General features: G+C 51.4%; 1 protein-coding gene across 4 annotated transcripts in view; it reads left to right on the forward strand.

Moving 5' to 3' along the window:
* LOC115117983 (centrosomal protein of 192 kDa-like) overlaps positions 1-23,245 on the forward strand; it is a 103,160-nt gene that overhangs the window by 53,368 nt on the left and 26,547 nt on the right. For all 4 annotated transcript variants that reach the window (XM_065027279.1, XM_065027280.1, XM_065027282.1 and 1 more), the window contains 9 exons: positions 2,176-2,328; positions 2,569-2,710; positions 4,626-4,921; positions 5,355-5,504; positions 8,185-8,437; positions 11,454-11,597; positions 16,630-16,919; positions 17,731-17,872; positions 22,749-23,183. In XM_065027279.1, the coding sequence (XP_064883351.1) occupies positions 2,176-2,328; positions 2,569-2,710; positions 4,626-4,921; positions 5,355-5,504; positions 8,185-8,437; positions 11,454-11,597; positions 16,630-16,919; positions 17,731-17,872; positions 22,749-23,183 (2,005 nt within the window). The remainder of the gene's footprint in view (positions 1-2,175; positions 2,329-2,568; positions 2,711-4,625; positions 4,922-5,354; positions 5,505-8,184; positions 8,438-11,453; positions 11,598-16,629; positions 16,920-17,730; positions 17,873-22,748; positions 23,184-23,245) is intronic.

A 23,245-nucleotide genomic window follows, 5' to 3' on the forward strand; every position in this document is an offset into this window, starting at 1 on the left:
CCAAAACAGAGGACCAGTTTATTACTGGCCACCCATTCCAAAACAGAGGACCAGTTTATTACTGGCCACCCATTCCAAAACAGAGGACCAGTTTATTACTGGCCACCCATTCCAAAACAGAGGACCAGTTTATTACTGGCCACCCATTCCAAAACAGAGGACCAGTTTATTACTGGCCACCCATTCCAAAACAGAGGACCAGTTTATTTGGCCACCCATTCCAAAACAGAGGACCCAGCCACCCATTCCAAAACAGAGGACCAGTTTATTACTGGCCACCCATTCCAAAACAGAGGACCAGTTTATTACTGGCCACCCATTCCAAAACAGAGGACCAGTTTATTACTGGCCACCCATTCCAAAACAGAGGACCAGTTTATTACTGGCCACCCATTCCAAAACAGAGGACCAGTTTATTACTGGCCACCCATTCCAAAACAGAGGACCAGTTTATTACCCATTCCAAAACAGAGGACCAGTTTATTACTGGCCACCCATTCCAAAACAGAGGACCAGTTTATTACCCATTCCAAAACAGAGGACCAGTTTATTACTGGCCACCCATTCCAAAACAGAGGACCAGTTTATTACTGGCCACCCATTCCAAAACAGAGGACCAGTTTATTACTGGCCACCCATTCCAAAACAGAGGACCAGTTTATTACTGGCCACCCATTCCAAAACAGAGGACCAGTTTATTACTGGCCACCCATTCCAAAACAGAGGACCAGGCCACCCATTCCAAAACAGAGGACCAGTTTATTACTGGCCACCCATTCCAAAACAGAGGACCAGTTTATTACCCATTCCAAAACAGATTGTAGCTTTTTGTTAAGGGTTTCAGTGACTTCATTAGCTGCGTTTATGTTTGAATCATCAGCCTGCTTTGTTTAATGCCAGTGGCAGGTCATTGGTGGTAAAAATAGACAAGAGTAGAGGGCCTAGAGAGCTGCCCTGCGGTACACCGCCCTGTTTTACTTTAGAGAAGCTTCCATTAAAGAATGCCATATTGTGGATTCAGAGCTGGGGTTGAAAAGCGAAAAACAGGTTTCCCCCACCAACAGGTTATGGTCAATATCAAAGAAGATCGATGTAATGTTAGTTTTAATGTTCTTAATCCTGATCATATTTTCAAAACAACTAACAATACACTGAATTCATGTTCAGTAATTTAAATTGTAAAGTAATATCTTTCTGCGCAATAACTTATGCTTCCAATCTGGGAGGTGAACTCGATAAAGTATTGAATAATTTAGTGTGTATTTTGGATGGAATCAAGGCAGTAGGATTTCCCAGAATCCACAAATTTCGACCACCTCTGGCTGGGCGGGGCCTGGTTGGCTACGTCTCTGGCTCGGGCGGGGCCTGGTTGGCTACATCTCTGGCTCGGGCGGGGCCTGGTTGGCTACGCCTCTGGCTCGGGCGGGGCCTGGTTGGCTACGCCTCTGGCTCAGGCGGGGCCTGGTTGGCTACGCCTCTGGCTCGGGCGGGGCCTGGTTGGCTACGCCTCTGGCTCGGGCGGGGCCTGGTTGGCTACGCCTCTGGCTCGGGCGGGGCCTGGTTGGCTACGGCTCGGGCGGGGCCTGGTTGGCTACGGCTCGGGCGGGGCCTGGTTGGCTACGCCTCTGGCTCGGGCGGGGCCTGGTTGGCGGCTTGGGCTCGGGGGTGGTGGCCTGGTTGGCTACGGCTCGGGCGGGGCCTGGTTGGCTACGGCTCGGGCGGGGCCTGGTTGGCTACGCCTCTGGCTCGGGCGGGGCCTGGTTGGCTACGGCTTGGGCTCGGGGGTGGTGGGCTGGTTGGCTACGTCTCTGGCTCGGGGGTGGTGGTGTGGTGGTGGGCTGGTTGGCTACGTCTCTGGCTCGGGGGTGGTGGTGTGGTGGTGGGCTGGTTGGCTACGTCTCTGGCTCGGGGGTGGTGGTGTGGTGGTGGGCTGGTTGGCTACGTCTCTGGCTCGGGGGTGGTGGTGTGGTGGGGGGCTGGTTGGTTATTTCAATGTAGTGGAAAACACTGGTATATTGAAACCTTATTTATGAAGACTAAGAGCAGCTCTGTCAGCTGATGGATCTTGTTCACAACTAGTATTCTTTATTCATCTTCCTGTACAAACTAAACAGGATATTAGTATTGTATTTCAGCCTGGTTTCACTAAGATTGGATTGTTTGTCCTGTCCTGAGGGTTTCCGGATGCCTGACGTGCGGCTGGCCGCTACAGGGATGGACTCGTGTCCCGGCAGTGATGAAGAGGACACTGAGGATGAGCTGGAGGCAGCTAGGAAACACACTTCTACCAGACACAGACTCCTGCTGTCCAGCACCTCCCGACAGCTGGTATGATAATGTCCCTGTCTGTTTCTCTATCTCACTGCTTCTGGTTGACCTGGGTTGGTTTTCAGTAGAAAACACATCACATTACAAAACAGAATGTACGAATCATTTTCCACCAAACCAGTGTTTGATAAGTTGATGTAGCGTTTTGGTTTTCAAAATGTTTTCTCCCCAAATTGTCCTACTGAACACAGCTCTGTTTTAGCCTGTCAGACCAGAGGTCATTATGTCTGTCTGGGTTAGGTGGGGGAGAGCTACCGTCCCAGCTTCAGACCTGGGCTGGAGGGAGGCAGCTCTGACGAAGACGTTTACTCTGGTCGTAACCCTCTTCCTGGGTTAGAACACAGATACTCTGCGGAGGGCCAAGTCATCAACACTGTAACAGGTAACAAACACTGAACAAAAATAGAATGTGTTGGTCCCTGTGTTTCATGAGCTGAAATAAAAGATCCCAGGAATGTTCCATACTCACAATAAGCTTATTTCTCTCTAATTCTGGGCACAAATTTGTTGACATCCCTGTTAGTGAGCATTTTATCCTTTGCCAAGATAATCCATCCACCTGGACAGGTGTGGCACATCAACAAGCTGATTAAACATCATGACCATTACACAGGTGCACCTTGTGCTGGGGGACAATAAAAGGCCACTTTAAAAATGTGCCGTTTTCTCACCCAACACAATGCCACAGATCTCTCAGATTTTGAGGAAGGTTACGATTGGCCGACTGCAGAAATCTTCACCAGCTGTTTTTCTCTACCATAAGCTGCATCTAATGCCATTTTAGAGAATTTGACTGTTCGTCCAACTTGCCTCATAACCTCAGACGGCGTGTATGGCGTTGTGTGGGAGAGCGGTTTACTGATGTCAACGTTGTGAACAGAGGGCCCCATGGTGGGGTTATGGTATGGGCGTAAGCTACGGACAACGAACACCAATTGCGTTTTATCGATGGCAATTTGAATGAACAGAGATACCGTGATGAGATCCTGAGGTCTGTTGTCGTGCCATTCATCCTCCTCCATCACCTCATGTTTCAGCATAATGAATGAACAGAGATACCGTGATGAGATCCTGAGGCCTGTTGTCGTGCCATTCATCCTCCTCCATCACCTCATGTTTCAGCATAATGAATGAACAGAGATACCGTGATGAGATCCTGAGGTCTGTTGTCGTGCCATTCATCCTCCTCCATCACCTCATGTTTCAGCATAATGAATGAACAGAGATACCGTGATGAGATCCTGAGGCCTGTTGTCGTGCCATTCATCCTCCTCCATCACCTCATGTTTCAGCATAATGAATGAACAGAGATCGTGATGAGATCCTGAGGCCTGTTGTCGTGCCATTCATCCTCCTCCATCACCTCATGTTTCAGCATAATGAATGAACAGAGATACCGTGATGAGATCCTGAGGCCTGTTGTCGTGCCATTCATCCTCCTCCATCACCTCATGTTTCAGCATAATGAATGCCCCCTTGTCACAAGGATCTGTACATAGTTCCTGGAAGCTGAAAATGTCCCAGTTATTCCATGGTGTGGAGACTCACCAGACATGTCACCCATTGAGCATGTTTGGGATGCTCTGTATCGACGTGTACGACAGCGTGTTCCAGTGTGGATACTCACCAGACATGTCACCCATTGAGCATGTTTGGGATGCTCTGTATCGACGTGTACGGCAGCGTGTTCCAGTGTGGATACTCACCAGACATGCCACCCATTGTTGTTTGGGATGTTCTGTATCGACGTGTACGACAGCGTGTTCCAGTTCCCGCCAAAATATCCACCGACTTCGCACAGCCGTTGAAGAATGAATGGGACAATGTTCCACAGGCCACAATCAGCAGCCTGGTCGGTCAGCAGCCTGGTCGATCAGCAGCCTGGTCGGTCAGCAGCCTGGTCGGTCAGCAGCCTGGTCGGTCAGCAGCCTGGTCGGTCAGCAGCCTGGTCGGTCAGCAGCCTGGTCGGTCAGCAGCCTGGTCGGTCAGCAGCCTGGTCGGTCAGCAGCCTGGTCGGTCAGCAGCCTGGTCGGTCAGCAGCCTGGTCGGTCAGCAGCCTGGTCGGTCAGCAGCCTGATCAACTCTATGTGATGGAGATGTCTCGCTGCATGAGGTGGTCCCACCACATACTGACTGGTTTCCTGGTCCACGCCTCTACCTTTTTTATTTTCAAGGTGTCTGAACAACAGATTAGATAGATTAGCGCCTCATGAATTTATTTAAATGGTCTGATTTCCTTATATGAACGTGCTGACCTCTGAGTGGATGTTGGTAACCGGTCATCTGTCCTTCGCCAGGAGGAGGAGGAGATGGGAGCAGTGGGAGTGAGGAGGGAGGGAACGATGGCGTGTCCACTCTACCCTCCTCCTCCTCCTCGGCCCAGACCACCTACGATGTGCTGCGGGGGCTGGGGATCCTGGGAGCCAGCGTGCCGGGAGAGAATGCCCAGGACCCTCACTCTCTACTGAGGCTGAGCCGGGGCAGCCTGATGGGGGACCGTGTGGGGCCGGTGGGGACTGGAGAGACCAGCGCTGGGCCCCAGAGGATGTCCCCTGTCAACTGGAGCATGGCCTTAGACCGACAGGAGGCGCTGGTGAGTCTTCTGTTAGTCATTACAACACCAGTATGGCCTTAGACAGACAGGAGGCGCTGGTGAGTCTTCTGTTAGTCATTACAACACCAGTATGGCCTTAGACCGACAGGAGGCGCTGGTGAGTCTTCTGTTAGTCATTACAACACCAGTATGGCCTTAGACAGACAGGAGGCGCTGGTGAGTCTTCTGTTGGTCTTTACAACACCGGTGTGGACTGAGACTGTGTACGTGGCAGGAGTTGTACCTAAGAGGCCAGGAGTTCCTCCAGGTCAGGTCAAGCTGTCAGGAAAAACTCCTGGCCCGCCCACTACTCTATGTTCTGTGCTATTTACCGGATGTGATATTGTTACATACAACAGACACTTGGATAATCTTGTCCCCTCCATTAATGTGTGTGTGTGTGTGTGTGTGTGTGTGGGGTTTGGTTCTGCAGGATGCCATGGACAGTACAGAGTCTACGGTGGCAGGGGAGGGTCAGGGTGTCTTGGATTCTATATATCTGAGGGCTGGTGCTGGACACTGGAGACCCCAGGACATGACCTCTCACCTCCAGACCACACAGAACAGCTTCCACCTCTCTCAGGTACACTGACAAGCCAATATATCTAGGACATGCTGCCCCTTGGGGTTAAAGGACATGCTGCCCCTTGGGGTTAAAGGACATGCTGCCCCTTGGGGTTAAAGGACATGCTGCCCCTTGGGGTTAACCAATACATTTAGGACATGCTGCCCCTCGGGGTTAAAGGACATGCTGCCCCTCGGGGTTAAAGGACATGCTGCCCCTCGGGGTTAAAGGACATGCTGCCCCTCGGGCTTAAAGGACATGCTGCCCCTTGGGCTTAAAGGACATGCTGCCCCTCGGGGTTAAAGGACATGCTGCCCCTCGGGGTTAAAGGACATGCTGCCCCTCGGGGTTAAAGGACATGCTGCCCCTCGGGGTTAAAGGACATGCTGCCCCTTGGGGTTAACCAATACATTTAGGACATGCTGCCCCTCGGGGTTAACCAATACATTTAGGACATGCTGCCCCTCGGGGTTAAAGGACATGCTGCCTCTCGGGGTTAACCAATACATTTAGGACATGCTGCCCCTTGGGGTTAACCAATACATTTAGGACATGCTGCCCCTTGGGGTTAACCAATACATTTAGGACATGCTGCCCCTCGGGGTTAAAGGACATGCTGCCCCTCGGGGTTAAAGGACATGCTGCCCCTCGGGGTTAAAGGACATGCTGCCCCTCGGGGTTAACCAATACATTTAGGACATGCTGCCCCTCGGGGTTAAACGACATGCTGCCCCTTGGGGTTAACCAATACATGTAGGACATGCTGCCCCTCGGGGTTAAAGGACATGCTGCCCCTCGGGGTTAAAGGACATGCTGCACCTCGGGGTTAAAGGACATGCTGCCCCTCGGGGTTAAAGGACATGCTGCCCCTCGGGGTTAACCAATACATTTAGGACATGCTGCCCCTCGGGGTTAAAGGACATGCTGCCCCTTGGGGTTAAAGGACATGCTGCCCCTCGGGGTTAACCAATACATTTAGGACATGCTGCCCCTCGGGGTTAACCATGCTGCCCCTTGGGGTTAACCAATACATTTAGGACATGCTGCCCCTCGGGGTTAAAGGACATGCTGCCCCTCGGGGTTAACCAATACATTTAGGACATGCTGCCCCTCGGGGTTAAAGGACATGCTGCCCCTCGGGGTTAACCAATACATTTAGGACATGCTGCCCCTCGGGGTTAACCATGCTGCCCCTCGGGGTTAAAGGACATGCTGCCCCTTGGGGTTAACCAATATATTTAGGACATGCTGCCCCTCGGGGTTAAAGGACTTGCTGCCCCTCGGGGTTAACCAATACATTTAGGACATGCTGCCCCTCGGGGTTAACCATGCTGCCCCTCGGGGTTAAAGGACATGCTGCCCCTTGGGGTTAACCAATACATTTAGGACATGCTGCCCCTCGGGGTTAAAGAACATGCTGCCCCTCGGGGTTAAAGGACATGCTGCCCCTCGGGGTTCAAGGACATGCTGCCCCTCGGGTTCAAGGACATGCTGCCCCTCGGGGTTCAAGGACATGCTGCCCCTCGGGGTTCAAGGACATGCTGCCCCTCGGGGTTCAAGGACATGCTGCCCCTCGGGGTTCAAGGACATGCTGCCCCTCGGGGTTCAAGGACATGCTGCCCCTCGGGGTTCAAGGACATGCTGCCCCTCGGGGTTCAAGGACATGCTGCCCCTCGGGGTTCAAGGACATGCTGCCCCTCGGGGTTCAAGGACATGCTGCCCCTCCTAGGTTCAAGGACATGCTGCCCCTCCTAGGTTCAAGGACATGCTGCCCCTCGGGGTTAAATGACATGCTGCCCCTCGGGGTTAACCAATACATTTAGGACATGCTGCCCCTTGGGGTTCAAGGACATGCTGCCCCTCGGGGTTCAAGGACATGCTGCCCCTCGGGGTTCAAGGACATGCTGCCCCTCGGGGTTCAAGGACATGCTGCCCCTCGGGGTTAAAGGACATGCTGCCCCTTGGGGTTAACCAATACATTTAGGACATGCTGCCCCTTGGGGTTAAATGACATGTTGCCCCTTGGGGTTAAAGGACATGCTGCCCCTTGGGGTTAACCAATACATTTAGGACAAGCTGCCCCTTGGGGTTAACCAATACATTTAGGACATGCTGCCCCTTGGGGTTAACCAATACATTTAGGACATGCTTCCCCTCGGGGTTAAAGGACATGCTACCCCTTGGGGTTAACGGTCATGCTGCCCCTTGGGGTTAACCAATACATTTAGGACATGCTGCCCCTTGGTGTTAAAGGACATGCTGCCCCTTGGGGTTAACCAATACATTTAGGACATGCTGCCCCTTGGGGTTAAAGGACATGCTACCCCTTGGGGTTAAAGGTCATGCTGCCCCTCGGGGTTAAAGGACATGCTGCCCCTCGGGGTTAAAGGACATGCTGCCCCTTGGGGTTAACCAATACATTTAGGACATGCTGCCCCTTGGGGTTAAAGGTCATGCTGCCCCTCGGGGTTAAAGGACATGCTGCCCCTTGGGGTTAAAGGTCATGCTGCCCCTCGGGGTTAAAGGACATGCTGCCCCTCGGGGTTAAAGGACATGCTGCCCCTTGGGGTTAACCAATACATTTAGGACATGCTGCCCCTCGGGGTTAAACATTTCAAGAATCCCAACATCTCCTAGTTAAATTAAGGTAAAGGTACACAATTGTACGGTGTTAGTGAGTTTTCTCCTTCTGTACCAGGTGCTTCCTTCGCTTAGTGATGAGGAGGAAGAAGAGGGGAGGGGGAGGCCTGCTGCCCTGGGGCCAAGAGGAGGTCCATGTGGGGACTCCTCTGCACCTCCTGGTCCTCCTGGCCTGTCAGACATGAGTCAGGGTGAGAAGGATCTCCTCTACATCTCTCTGGAAGCGAAGTACCTCTCTCAGAGCTTCCAACAGGAGGACTCCTCTGACAGCGACTGGAACCACTGTCCTGATAACCTGGACTTCCAACCGGGTAAGTTCCAAACAGCTCCCTGTGTCGTGTCCCCCGGTACTAACGGCTCCCTGTGTCGTGTCCCCCGGTACTAACGGCTCCCTGTGTCGTGTCCCCCGGTACTAACGGCTCCCTGTGTCGTGTCCCCCGGTACTAACGGCTCCCTGTGTCGTGTCCCCGGTACTAACGGCTCCCTGTGTCGTGTCCCCCGGTACTAACGGCTCCCTGTGTCGTGTCCCCCGGTACTAACGGCTCCCTGTGTCGTGTCCCCCGGTACTAACGGCTCCCTGTGTCGTGTCCCCGGTACTAACGGCTCCCTGTGTCGTGTCCCCGGTACTAACGGCTCCCTGTGTCGTGTCCCCCGGTACTAACGGCTCCCTGTGTCGTGTCCCCCGGTACTAACGGCTCCCTGTGTCGTGTCCCCCGGTACTAACGGCTCCCTGTGTCGTGTCCCCCGGTACTAACGGCTCCCTGTGTCGTGTCCCCCGGTACTAACGGCTCCCTGTGTCGTGTCCCCGGTACTAACGGCTCCCTGTGTCGTGTCCCCCGGTAACGGTCCCCGGTACTAACGGCTCCCTGTGTCGTGTGCCCCGGTACTAACGGCTCCCCGTGTCGTGTGTCCCGGTACTAACGGCTCCCCGTGTCGTGTGTCCCGGTACTAACGGCTCCCCGTGTCGTGTGTCCCGGTACTAACGGCTCCCCGTGTCGTGTCCCCCGGTACTAACGGCTCCCTGTGTCGTGTCCCCCGGTACTAACGGCTCCCTGTGTCGTGTCCCCCGGTACTAACGGCTCCCTGTGTCGTGTCCCCCGGTACTAACGGCTCCCTGTGTCGTGGGGAGAGGCGGGCGGCCTGGTGGTTAGTTCCCCCGGGTGGACCCCGTCAGGTTCCCCCCACCCAGGATCCTTACAGGGGTCATGATTAATATCTGATGTAACAACTAGACCCAGGGGTCATGATTAATATCTGATGTAACAACCAGACCCAGGATCCTTACAGGGGTCATGATTAATATCTGATGTAACAACTAGACCCAGGATCCTTACAGGGGTCATGATTAATATCTGATGTAACAACCAGACCCAGGATCCTTACAGGGGTCATGTTTAATATATGATGTAACAACCAGACCCAGGGGTCATGATTATTATATGATGTAACAACCAGACCCAGGGGTCATGATTAATATCTGATGTAACAACCAGACCCAGGGGTCATGATTAATATCTGATGTAACAACCAGACCCAGGATCCTTACAGGGGTCATGATTAATATCTGATGTAACAACCAGACCCAGGATCCTTACAGGGGTCATGATTAATATCTGATGTAACAACCAGACCCAGGATCCTTACAGGGGTCATGATTAATATCTGATGTAACAACCAGACCCAGGATCCTTACAGGGGTCATGATTAATATATGATGTAACAACTAGACCCAGGGGTCATGATTAATATCTGATGTAACAACCAGACCCAGGATCCTTACAGGGGTCATGATTAATATCTGATGTAACAACCAGACCCAGGATCCTTACAGGGGTCATGATTAATATCTGATGTAACAACCAGACCCAGGATCCTTACAGGGGTCATGATTAATATCTGATGTAACAACCAGACCCAGGGGTCATGATTAATATCTGATGTAACAACCAGACCCAGGATCCTTACAGGGGTCATGATTAATATCTGATGTAACAACCAGACCCAGGATCCTTACAGGGGTCATGATTAATATCTGATGTAACAACCAGACCCAGGGGTCATGATTAATATCTGATGTAACAACCAGACCCAGGATCCTTACAGGGGTCATGATTAATATCTGATGTAACAACCAGACCCAGGGGTCATGATTAATATCTGATGTAACAACCAGACCCCAGGGGTCATGATTAATATCTGATGTAACAACCAGACCCAGGATCCTTACAGGGGTCATGATTAATATCTGATGTAACAACCAGACCCAGGATCCTTACAGGGGTCATGATTAATATCTGATGTAACAACCAGACCCAGGATCCTTACAGGGGTCATGATTAATATCTGATGTAACAACCAGACCCAGGATCCTTACAGGGGTCATGATTAATATCTGATGTAACAACCAGACCCAGGATCCTTACAGGGGTCATGATTAATATCTGATGTAACAACCAGACCCAGGATCCTTACAGGGGTCATGATTAATATCTGATGTAACAACCAGACCCAGGATCCTTACAGGGGTCATGATTAATATCTGATGTAACAACCAGACCCAGGATCCTTACAGGGGTCATGATTAATATCTGATGTAACAACCAGACCCAGGATCCTTACAGGGGTCATGATTAATATCTGATGTAACAACCAGACCCAGGATCCTTACAGGGGTCATGATTAATATATGATGTAACAACCAGACCCAGGATCCTTACAGGGGTCATGATTAATATATGATGTAACAACCAGACCCAGGATCCTTACAGGGGTCATGATTAATATCTGATGTAACAACCAGACCCAGGATCCTTACAGGGGTCATGATTAATATCTGATGTAACAACCAGACCCAGGATCCTTACAGGGGTCATGATTAATATCTGATGTAACAACCAGACCCAGGATCCTTACAGGGGTCATGTTTAATATCTGATGTAACAACCAGACCCAGGATCCTTACAGGGGTCATGATTAATATCTAATTTAACTGATTAATATATGATGTAACAACTTACACTGCTATAAATTCATGGACAGAAAATGTATGTTTTGTGTGACTTGATTTTGGACCGATCCGTCAAGACACCAACCACGATACAGGTTGAAACAGGTTTTAAATCAACGGGTGAATTTGATTGAATATCGCTATGATCCACCCTCATCTTAATGACTTGAAAACAATTGTCTGATTTTTATTGTTAATGACTTAACAGCTGTACCAAGTTGTCCAGCTGTAGTAAATCCTCACTGGTACCCTGGTTTATAGAACAGGGTCTCCATCAGGTCTGTGTGGTTCATTGTCCTCCCTGTGTGTCTGTGTTCCAGCATCTCACAGTGTGGTCTACCAGAACGAGGAGGGGAAATGGGTGACTGATCTGGCTTACTACTCGTCCTTTGAGAAGGAGGTGGATGGACACCAGCTGCCGGAGGTAGCAGACCAGTTCCAGGCTGAGGACTTCGTTCCAGGCAGTAAGTAGAGGGGCTATTTGTCAAACTGTTCTTTTAGCTGTACGTGGAAATAGGGATTTGTGTATTGTTATTTTGGTTCTAACTAGGGGTGGGTGTTCCGCACCGTAACGTTGGTACCAAAGATCCATTATTAAAACAGGTGGTTCGGATCCTGAATGCTGATTGAACAAACAGCGTTCCAAACCGTGCTCTATTGGCCGTTAAGTTACATCTGAAAATGATCAGCGTGTCTCGTCAGAATATCATGTTGCTGTCCCAAATGATCACTGGGTCTCGTCAGAATATCATGTTGCTGTCCCAAATGATCACTGTGCCTCGTCAGAATATCATGTTGCTGTCCCAAATGATCACTGGGCCTCGTCAGAATATCATGTTGCTGTCCCAAATGATCACTGGGCCTCGTCAGAATATCATGTTGCTGTCCCAAATGATCACTGGGCCTCGTCAGAATATCATGTTGCTGTCCCAAATGATCACTGGGCCTCGTCAGAATATCATGTTGCTGTCCCAAATGATCACTGGGCCTCGTCAGAATATCATGTTGCTGTCCCAAATGATCACTGGGCCTCGTCAGAATATCATGTTGCTGTCCCAAATGATCACTGGGCCTCGTCAGAATATCATGTTGCTGTCCCAAATGATCACTGGGCCTCGTCAGAATATCATGTTGCTGTCCCAAATGATCACTGGGCCTCATCAGAATATCATGTTGCTGTCCCAAATGATCACTGGGCCTCGTCAGAATATCATGTTGCTGTGCCTCGTCAGAATATCATGTTGCTGGGCCTCGTCAGAATATCATGTTGCTGTCCCAAATGATCACCGTGCCTCATCAGAATATCATGTTGCTGTCCTGAATGATCACTGGGCCTCGTCAGAATATCATGTTGCTGTCCCAAATGATCACTGGGCCTCGTCAGAATATCATGTTGCTGTCCCAAATGATCACTGTGCCTCGTCAGAATATCATGTTGCTGTCCCAAATGATCACTATCATGTTGCTGTCCCAAATGATCACTGGGTTAGTATCAGCCTAGCGTTTAGTTTGGGACTGCCGGGGGGTTAGTATCAGCCTAGCGTTTAGTTTGGTGTAGCCGGGGGTTTAGTATCAGCCTAGCGTTTAGTTTGGGACTGCCGGGGGTTTAGTATCAGCCTAGCGTTTAGTTTGGTGTAGCCGGGGGTTTAGTATCAGCCTAGCGTTTAGTTTGGGACTGCCGGGGGGTTAGTATCAGCCTAGCATTTAGTTTGCTGCAGCCGGGGGTTAGTATCAGCCTAGCATTTAGTTTGCTACAGCTGGGGGTTAGTATCAGCCTAGCGTTTAGTTTGGTGTAGCCGGGGGTTTAGTATCAGCCTAGCATTTAGTTTGGGACTGCCGGTGTTTAATATCAGCCTAGCGTTTAGTTTGCTACAGCTGGGGGTTAGTATCAGCCTAGCGTTTAGTTTGCTACAGCTGGGAGTTAGTATCAGCCTAACGTTTAGTTTGGTGTAGCCGGGGGTTAGTATCAGCCTAGCGTTTAGTTTGGGACTGCCGGGGGGTTAGTATCAGCCTAACGTTTAGTTTGGTGTAGCCGGGGTTTAGTATCAGCCTAGCGTTTAGTTTGCTACAGCTGGGGGTTAGTATCAGCCTAACGTTTAGTTTGGTGTAGCCGGGGGGTTAGTATCAGCCTAGCGTTTAGTTTGGGACTGCCGGGGGGTTAGTATCAGCCTAGCGTTTAGTTTGGTGTAGCCGGGGTTTAGTATCAGCCTAGCGTTTAGTTTGCTACAGCTGGGGGTTAGTATCAGCCTAACGTTTAGTTTGGTGTAGCCGGGGGTTTAGTATCAGCCTAGCGTTTAGTTTGCTACAGCTGGGGGTTAGTATCAGCCTAACGTTTAGTTTGGTGTAGCCGGGGGGTTAGTATCAGCCTAGCGTTTAGTTTGGGTTTGCTACAGCTGGGGGTTAGTATCAGCCTAGCGTTTAGTTTGGTGTAGCCGGTGGTTTAGTATCAGCCTAGCGTTTAGTTTGCTACAGCTGGGGGTTAGTATCAGCCTAACGTTTAGTTTGGTGTAGCCGGGGGGTTAGTATCAGCCTAGCTGTCTGCCTTTCTGACCTCGGAAACAATGTTTCACTTTGGGATTTGTAAAGAATTGCTATTATGCAGGAGACCAATCTACTGCTAAATACATGGCTATTGCATTGTTATAACTGAGACAACACATAGCAACGTATTTTCACAGTAAAGCCTGTGGGGTCCCCTACAGGATAGCTCCCACATTACACACATAATCTCCCTTTTAACCGAACACTGTGTGCCCGAAGAAGATTCTACGATGACGGACAGACAACTGAGCCAATGGCGGAAGACTACAGACTACAACCAGCTGAACCAATCCGGAGATCCGATCTTCCTAGGGTCAACCTACTTCCTGTGACGTATATAAGAGCTGTGCTGACTGTTTACGCTCTCTGCCTGCTGTTCCAACACGAACTAACGGAAGAGCCGTATTTACGTGTACCAGATATTCTCCCTCTGAAATAAACTGTCGCTTGTCGTACAATTTTAACACCTGGTCTGAATCGATCCTTAACCGGCTCACCCTTCTAATATCCTTTTATCAACAGATTTAGCTCTCTTTAGTACCAGACATGAACGGTGCCCAAAATAACTTTTTTTCTGAGTCAGGCGAAATCACGCATCAATGTCATCATCATGGACTTACCCAAGTAAATGCCAATAGAAAACAAGCTCAAACGAATGCATCTACTGTCCTGTCATTCCAGGTTCAATGTTTGACGTGACTGAGTCAGCTGAAAAATGTCTGGCTAGCAAGCGACCAGAACGCCATCCAGCCTGAAGGAAATGAACAGGCCTTTTTCATAGAAACTATGCTGAAATAATTAACGACTGGGTCGGGTCTGTAGCAACGTGACCCAAATCACTAACAACCAGATTTTCTTTTCCTGTGAAATAATCAAAATAACATTTAAATGAAAAGATGTAATCGTTGTTTAATATTATATAATACGCTGTTGTGACGGGCCGAACCCCAGGTAAATGGGTTGACTGGCCCTGACGGGCCGAACCCCAGGTAAATGGGTTGACTGGGCCGAACCCCAGGTAAATGGGTTGACTGGCCCTACTCTGTTGTGACGGGCAGAACCCCAGGTAAATGGGTTGACTGGCCCTACGCTGTTGTGACGGGCCGAACCCCAGGTAAATGGGTTGACTGGCCCTACTCTGTTGTGACGGGCCGAACCCCAGGTAAATGGGTTGACTGGCCCTACTCTGTTGTGACGGGCAGAACCCCAGGTAAATGGGTTGACTGGCCCTACGCGGGCCGAACCCCAGGTAAATGGGTTGACGGGCCGAACCCCAGGTAAATGGGTTGACTGGCCCTACGCGGGCCGAACCCCAGGTAAATGGGTTGACTGGCCCTACTCTGTTTTGACGGGCCGAACCCCAGGTAAATGGGTTGACTGGCCCTACGCTGTTGTGACGGGCCGAACCCCTGGTAAATGGGTTGACTGGCCGAACCCCAGGTAAATGGGTTGACTGGCCCTACTCTGTTGTGACGGGCCGAACCCCAGGTAAATGGGTTGACTGGCCCTACGCGGGCCGAACCCCAGGTAAATGGGTTGACTGGCCCTACTCTGTTGTGACGGGCCGAACCCCAGGTAAATGGGTTGACTGGCCCTACGCGGGCCGAACCCCAGGTAGATGGGTTGACTGGCCCTACTCTGTTGTGACGGGCAGAACCCCAGGTAAATGGGTTGACTGGCCGAACCCCAGGTAAATGGGTTGACTGGCCCTACGCTGTTGTGACGGGCCGAACCCCAGGTAAATGGGTTGACTGGCCGAACCCCAGGTAAATGGGTTGACTGGCCGAACCCCAGGTAAATGGGTTGACTGGCCGAACCCCAGGTAAATGGGTTGACTGGCCGAACCCCAGGTAAATGGGTTGACTGGCCCTACGCTGTTGTGACGGGCCGAACCCCAGGTAAATGGGTTGACTGGCCCTACTCTGTTGTGACGGGCCGAACCCCAGGTAAATGGGTGGACTGGCCCTACGCTGTTGTGCGGGCTGAACCCCAGGTAAATGGGTTGACTGGGCCGAACCCCAGGTAAATGGGTTGACGGGCCGAACCCCAGGTAAATGGGTTGACTGGACGGGCCGAACCCCAGGTAAATGGGTTGACTGGCCCTACTCTGTTGTGACGGGCCGAACCCCTGTTGTGACGGGCCGAACCCCAGGTAAATGGGTTGACTGGCCGAACCCCAGGTAAATGGGTTGACTGGCCGAACCCCAGGTAAATGGGTTGACTGGCCGAACCCCAGGTAAATGGGTTGACTGGCCGAACCCCAGGTAAATGGGTTGACTGGCCCTACGCTGTTGTGACGGGCCGAACCCCAGGTAAATGGGTTGACTGGCCCTACTCTGTTGTGACGGGCCGAACCCCAGGTAAATGGGTGGACTGGCCCTACGCTGTTGTGCCGGGCTGAACCCCAGGTAAATGGGTTGACTGGGCCGAACCCCAGGTAAATGGGTTGACGGGCCGAACCCCAGGTAAATGGGTTGACTGGCCCTACGCGGGCCGAACCCCAGGTAAATGGGTTGACTGGCCCTACTCTGTTGTGACGGGCCGAACCCCAGGTAAATGGGTTGACTGGCCCTACTCTGTTGTGACGGGCAGAACCCCAGGTAAATGGGTTGACTGGCCCTACTCTGTTGTGACGGGCCGAACCCCAGGTAAATGGGTTGACTGGCCCTACGCTGTTGTGACGGGCCGAACCCCAGGTAAATGGGTTGACTGGCCCTACTCTGTTGTGACGGGCCGAACCCCAGGTAAATGGGTTGACTGGCCCTACGCTGTTGTGACGGGCCGAACCCCAGGTAAATGGGTTGACTGGCCCTACTCTGTTGTGACAGGCCGAACCCCATTTACCAGGGACTGTATTCACTGTACAGCACTGCCTCGCGTGCCTTATGGCTTCATTCAGTTTTGGGAAGAGTCCAGATCAGCAGTGTGCTGGAGTTGTCCTGTTTTGTGTTCCAGGTAACGCCATAGAGAAGATCATAGAAGACCAGAAGGAGTTTGAGAAGGAGAACCAGTTCATGCAAGAGGAGGTGATGGAGCCTGCCTCCACCAGTCCAGGTCTCCTATCTGACACGTCCTGGAGACTCCCAGCCAGCAGCCACATCCTGATGAGGGCCAGCCAGGTGTCCCAGGAGCTGGACAGAGGGAACCAGAGCTACCTGCGTCTGTCTCTAGGGACCTTCTTCCAGCAGCGCTCTGAGGCCCTGGGCTGTCTAGGGAACGACCGGGAGGACGATACAGTCAAACGGGTATGGGACTTTGTTAGAGGAATTCTAAATACCTATATGTTTTATAGCCAAAACCAAATTTGCACTCTCTCTATTTCATTAATGAGTTGTAAATTCATGAATTATGCATGAAATAGATCGAGACCAGTCTTAAAAGTCAGGTAAACAGCGTTTATTACAAGAGAGTACTGCCACATACACATATTTCCACAGGTTATTAACTGAAAATGACGTCAGCGTCTAAATGTTCTATCTCTTTCATGACACCGGTAGAGAGGCCCTATAGTTCTCGAAGCCTTCGCTCCTCTCCTAAAGCCAAGGTCAGTCAGTATAAATCAGCATTCTAGACAGTCTGGAGATAGTCCGTCCCTGCCATCTGGAGATAGTTCATTCATTTGTACAAAGGAACAGACCGTCATTGTTACTAAACTCCTGACTACATTATATATATAATTGGGAATGGGAGCAAGAGAGAAAATTCATATATGTACAGTACATTATAGCATTTGGACTAGTCAGTTCAGATTGGAATGTATACATAATAAGTCATTTCAACCATAATTTCCTCCAACAGACTTGTTCAATGTCCTGTTGACGCCGCTCTGCAGGCCGCCGCTCTACTCTTTCACTATTCACGTAGTCTCTTAGGTTTGGTGTCCTTTTAGTGCAGGAATACGAGGCTTCATCTCGGTCCGGGAAACCTGCCCGCGGTGCGTAGGGGACAGTAGGGAAGCCATGTTTGAGACTACCACTGAGTGTTTAAGCCTGTGATTTTATTTTTCCCCCATCGCCCTTCTGACTTGACCAGTTCGTTGTTGTATCTTCTCTCCAGCCGTCGTTTGGTTACGTCATCACCTCTCCAGAGAAGAGGGAACCGTTTCCTCTGATTCAACCATCAGACTTCCTGTCTCAGGACAGCTCGGTCCACAACGACACCCTCACACACACTGACCACGACCGCACCATGAACACAGGTACGTACCGTCTGGATGTCCCAAACACTTATTCCTGATTCTCACTGTGAGGCCGGCAGTAAGACACTTATTCCTGATTCCCACTGTGAGGCCAGGCAGTAAGACACTTATTCCTGATTCCCACTGTGAGGCCGGCCAGGCCAGGCAGTAAGACACTTATTCCTGATTCCCACTGTGAGGCCGGCCAGGCCAGGCAGTAAGACACTTATTCCTGATTCCCACTGTGAGGCCAGGCAGTAAGACACTTATTCCTGATTCCCACTGTGAGGCCAGGCAGTAAGACACTCATTCCTGATTCCCACTGTGAGGCCGGCCAGGCCAGGCAGTAAGACACTTATTCCTGATTCCCACAGGTAAATGGCCAGGCCAGGCAGTAAGACACTTATTCCTGATTCCCACTGTGAGGCCGGCCAGGCCAGGCAGTAAGACACTTATTCCTGATTCCCACTGTGAGGCCAGGCAGTAAGACACTTATTCCTGATTCCCACTGTGAGGCCGGCCAGGCCAGGCAGTAAGACACTTATTCCTGATTCCCACTGTGAGGCCAGGCAGTAAGACACTTATTCCTGATTCTCACTGTGAGGCCAGGCAGGCAGTAAGACACTTATTCCTGATTCCCACTGTGAGGCCAGGCAGACAGTAAGACACTTATTCCTGATTCCCACTGTGAGACCAGGCAGGCAGTAAGACACTTATTCCTGATTACCACTGTGAGGCCAGGCAGGCAGTAAGACACTTATTCCTGATTCCCACTGTGAGGCCAGGCAGTAAGACACTTATTCCTGATTCCCACTGTGAGGCCAGCCAGGCAGTAAGACATTTATTCCTGATTCCCACTGTGAGGCCAGGCAGTAAGACATTTATTCCCGATTCCCACTGTGAGGCCGGGCAGTAAGACATTTATTCCGATTCCCACTGTGAGGCCAGGCAGTAAGACACTTATTCCTGATTCCCACTGTGAGGCCGGGCAGTAAGACACTTATTCCTGATTCCCACTGTGAGGCCGGGCAGTAAGACACTTATTCCTGATTCCCACTGTGAGGACGGGCAGTAAGACACTTATTCCTGATTCCCACTGTGAGGACGGGCAGTAAGACACTTATTCCTGATTCCCACTGTGAGGCCAGGCAGTAAGACACTTATTCCTGATTCCCACTGTGAGGCCAGGCAGTAAGACACTTATTCCTGATTCTCACTGTGAGGCCGGGCAGTAAGGGCCTGAGGCCGGGCAGTAAGACACTTATTCCTGATTCCCACTGTGAGGCCAGGCAGTAAGACACTTATTCCTGATTCCCACTGTGAGGCCAGGCAGTAAGACACTTATTCCTGATTCCCACTGTGAGGCCAGGCAGTAAGACACTTATTCCTGATTCCCACTGTGAGGCCAGCCAGGCAGTAAGACATTTATTCCTGATTCCCACTGTGAGGCCAGGCAGTAAGACACTTATTCCTGATTCTCACTGTGAGGCCGGCCAGGCCAGGCAGTAAGACACTTATTCCTGATTCCCACTGTGAGGCCGGCCAGGCAGTAAGACACTTATTCCTGATTCCCACTGTGAGGCCGGCCAGGCAGTAAGACACTTATTCCTGATTCTCACTGTGAGGCCAGCCGGTAAGACACTTATTCCTGATTCCCACAGTGAGGCCGGCCAGCCGGTAAGACACTTATTCCTGATTCTCACTGTGAGGCCGGCCAGGCAGTAAGACACTTATTCCTGATTCTCACTGAGGCAGGCCAGGCAGTAAGACACTTATTCCTGATTCCCACTGTGAGGACGGGCAGTAAGACACTTATTCCTGATTCCCACTGTGAGGCCGGGCAGTAAGACACTTATTCCTGATTCCCACTGTGAGGCCAGGCAGTAAGACACTTATTCCTGATTCCCACTGTGAGGTTATTAACTGTGAGGCCAGGCCAGGCAAAGACACTTATTCTAAATGTTGATTCCCACTGTGAGGCCAGGCCAGGCAGTAAGACACTTATTCCTGATTCTCACTGTTCTCACTGTCTGTAAGACACATTTATTCCTGATTCCCACAGTGAGGCCGGCCAGCCGGTAAGACACTTATTCCTGATTCTCACTGTGAGGCCGGCCAGGCAGTAAGACACTTATTCCTGATTCCCACTGTGAGGACGGGCAGTAAGACACTTATTCCTGATTCCCACTGTGAGGACGGGCAGTAAGACACTTATTCCTGATTCCCACTGTGAGGCCGGGCAGTAAGACACTTATTCCTGATTCCCACTGTGAGGCCGGGCAGTAAGACACTTATTCCTGATTCTCACTGTGAGGCCGGGCAGTAAGACACTTATTCCTGATTCTCACTGTGAGGCCGGGCAGTAAGACACTTATTCCTGATTTCCACTGTGAGGCCAGGCAGTAAGACACTTATTCCTGATTCCCACTGTGAGGCCAGGCAGTAAGACACTTATTCCTGATTCCCACTGTGAGGCCAGCCAGGCAGTAAGACATTTATTCCTGATTCCCACTGTGAGGCCAGGCAGTAAGACACTTATTCCTGATTCTCACTGTGAGGCCGGCCAGGCCAGGCAGTAAGACACTTATTCCTGATTCCCACTGTGAGGCCGGCCAGGCAGTAAGACACTTATTCCTGATTCCCACTGTGAGGCCGGCCAGGCAGTAAGACACTTATTCCTGATTCTCACTGTGAGGCCAGCCGGTAAGACACTTATTCCTGATTCCCACAGTGAGGCCGGCCAGCCGGTAAGACACTTATTCCTGATTCTCACTGTGAGGCCGGCCAGGCAGTAAGACACTTATTCCTGATTCTCACTGAGGCAGGCCAGGCAGTAAGACACTTATTCCTGATTCCCACTGAGGCAGGCCAGGCAGTAAGACACTTATTCCTGATTCCCACTGTGAGGCCGGCCAGGCAGTAAGACACTTATTCCTGATTCCCACTGTGAGGCAGGCCAGGCAGTAAGACACTTATTCCTGATTCCCACTGTGAGGCCGGGCAGGCAGTAAGACACTTATTCCTGATTCCCACTGAGGTAGGCCAGGCAGTAAGACACTTATTCCTGATTCCCACTGTGAGGCAGGCCAGGCAGTAAGACACTTATTCCTGATTCCCACTGTTAGGCCGGCCAGGCCAGCCGGTAAGACACTTATTCCTGATTCCCACTGTGAGGCAGGCCAGGCAGTAAGACACTTATTCCTGATTCCCACTGTTAGGCCGGCCAGGCCAGCCAGTAAGACACTTATTCCTGATTCCCACTGTGAGGCAGGCTAGGCAGTAAGACACTTATTCCTGATTCCCACTGTTAGGCCGGCCAGGCCAGCCGGTAAGACACTTATTCCTGATTCCCACTGTGAGGCCGGCCAGGCCAGCCGGTAAGACACTTATTCCTGATTCCCACTGTTAGGCCGGCCAGGCCAGCCGGTAAGACACTTATTCCTGATTCCCACTGTGAGGCTGGCCAGGCAGTAGGGACATTTATTCCTGATTCCCACTGTGAGGCCGGCCAGGCCAGCCGGTAAGACACTTATTCCTGATTCCCACTGTTAGGCCGGCCAGGCCAGCCGGTAAGACACTTATTCCTGGTTCCCACTGCGAGGCCAGGCAGTAAGACACTTATTCCTGGTTCCCACTGCGAGACCAGGCAGTAAGACACTTATTCCTGGTTCCCACTGTGAGGCCAGGCAGTAAGACACTTATTCCTGGTTCTCACTGCGAGGCCAGGCAGTAAGACACTTATTCCTGATTCCCACTGTTAGACAGGCCAGGCCAGCCGGTAAGACACTTATTCCTGGTTCCCACTGCGAGGCCAGGCAGTAAGACACTTATTCCTGGTTCCCACTGTGAGGCCAGGCAGTAAGACACTTATTCCTGATTCTCACTGCGAGGCCAGGCAGTAAGACACTTATTCCTGATTCCCACTGTTAGGCCGGCCAGGCCAGGCAGTAAGACACTTATTCCTGATTCCCACTGTGAGGCCAGGCAGTAAGACACTTATTCCTGATTCTCACTGCGAGGCCAGGCAGTAAGACACTTATTCCTGATTCCCACTGTTAGGACAGGCCAGGCCAGGCCAGGCAGTAAGACACTTATTCCTGATTCCCACTGTTGTGCCAGGCCAGGCAGTAAGACACTTATTCCTGGTTCCCACTGTGAGGCCAGGCAGTAAGACACTTATTCCTGATTCTCACTGCGAGGCCAGGCAGTAAGACACTTATTCCTGATTCCCACTGTTAGGCCGGCCAGGCCAGGCAGTAAGACACTTATTCCTGATTCCCACTGTGAGGCCGGCCAGGCCAGGCAGTAAGACACTTATTCCTGATTCTCACTGCGAGGCCAGGCAGTAAGACACTTATTCCTGATTCCCACTGTTAGGCCGGCCAGGCCAGGCAGTAAGACACTTATTCCTGATTCCCACTGTTAGGCCGGCCAAGCCAGGCAGTAAGACACTTATTCCTGATTCTCACTGCGAGGCCAGGCAGTAAGACACTTATTCCTGATTCCCACTGTGAGGCCGGCCAGGCCATGCAGTAAGACACTTATTCCTGATTCCCACTGTTAGGCCGGCCAGGCCAGGCAGTAAGACACTTATTCCTGATTCCCACTGTGAGGCCGGCCAGGCCAGGCAGTAAGACACTTATTCCTGATTCCCACTGTGAGGCCGGCCAGGCCAGGCAGTAAGACACTTATTCCTGATTCTTACTGTGAGGCCGGCCAGGCAGTAAGACACTTATTCCTGGTTCCCACTGTGAGGCCAGGCCAGTACATTCTGACTTGGTTTGGCATCATTTTTCTTACTTGATCACAGTCATCTTTATTCCTCATTTTAAAGTCATCAGTCATAATCAGAGTATCACGTATGGTGACTGATACTTCCAATGTGTTGTTTTTGTAGAGGACTTGGACAAGACTGTGGAGGCAGATCCAGACAGGGTGTCACCTACAGGAGATGGCGAGCCAGAGCCTTGTGAATCAGCCTCTTCCCCCCTCTCTGAGGCCCTGCTCTCCCCCAGCCAGACCCTTCCCTCAGCCTCCCCCCTCCCTGAGGCCCTGCTCTCCCCCAGCCAGACCCTTCCCTCAGCCTCCCCCCTCCCTGAGGCCCTGCTCTCCCCCAACCAGACCCTTCCCTCAGCCTCCCCCGTCAGCCTGGGCCCCAGCCCCGACACAGACCAGTCTAACCTCATGTTGTCTATCAGCACCATTGCCTCGGCCATCGCAGATGCCTCCATCTCCTCCGAGCCCTCCCAGCTGGCTGCCATGATCATGGAGCTGTCAAAGAGGAGTAGGGTACAGAGGCAACACCAGAAAGGTGTGCCGAGTCCACCGCCAGGTACCCCATGTTCATACTACATCTGACGTGTTACTTTTTACTTCTGTTGTGTTTGTTGGAAG

This window comes from Oncorhynchus nerka, linkage group LG14 (assembly GCF_034236695.1).
Source record: "Oncorhynchus nerka isolate Pitt River linkage group LG14, Oner_Uvic_2.0, whole genome shotgun sequence".
Taxonomy (NCBI): Eukaryota; Metazoa; Chordata; class Actinopteri; order Salmoniformes; family Salmonidae; genus Oncorhynchus; species Oncorhynchus nerka.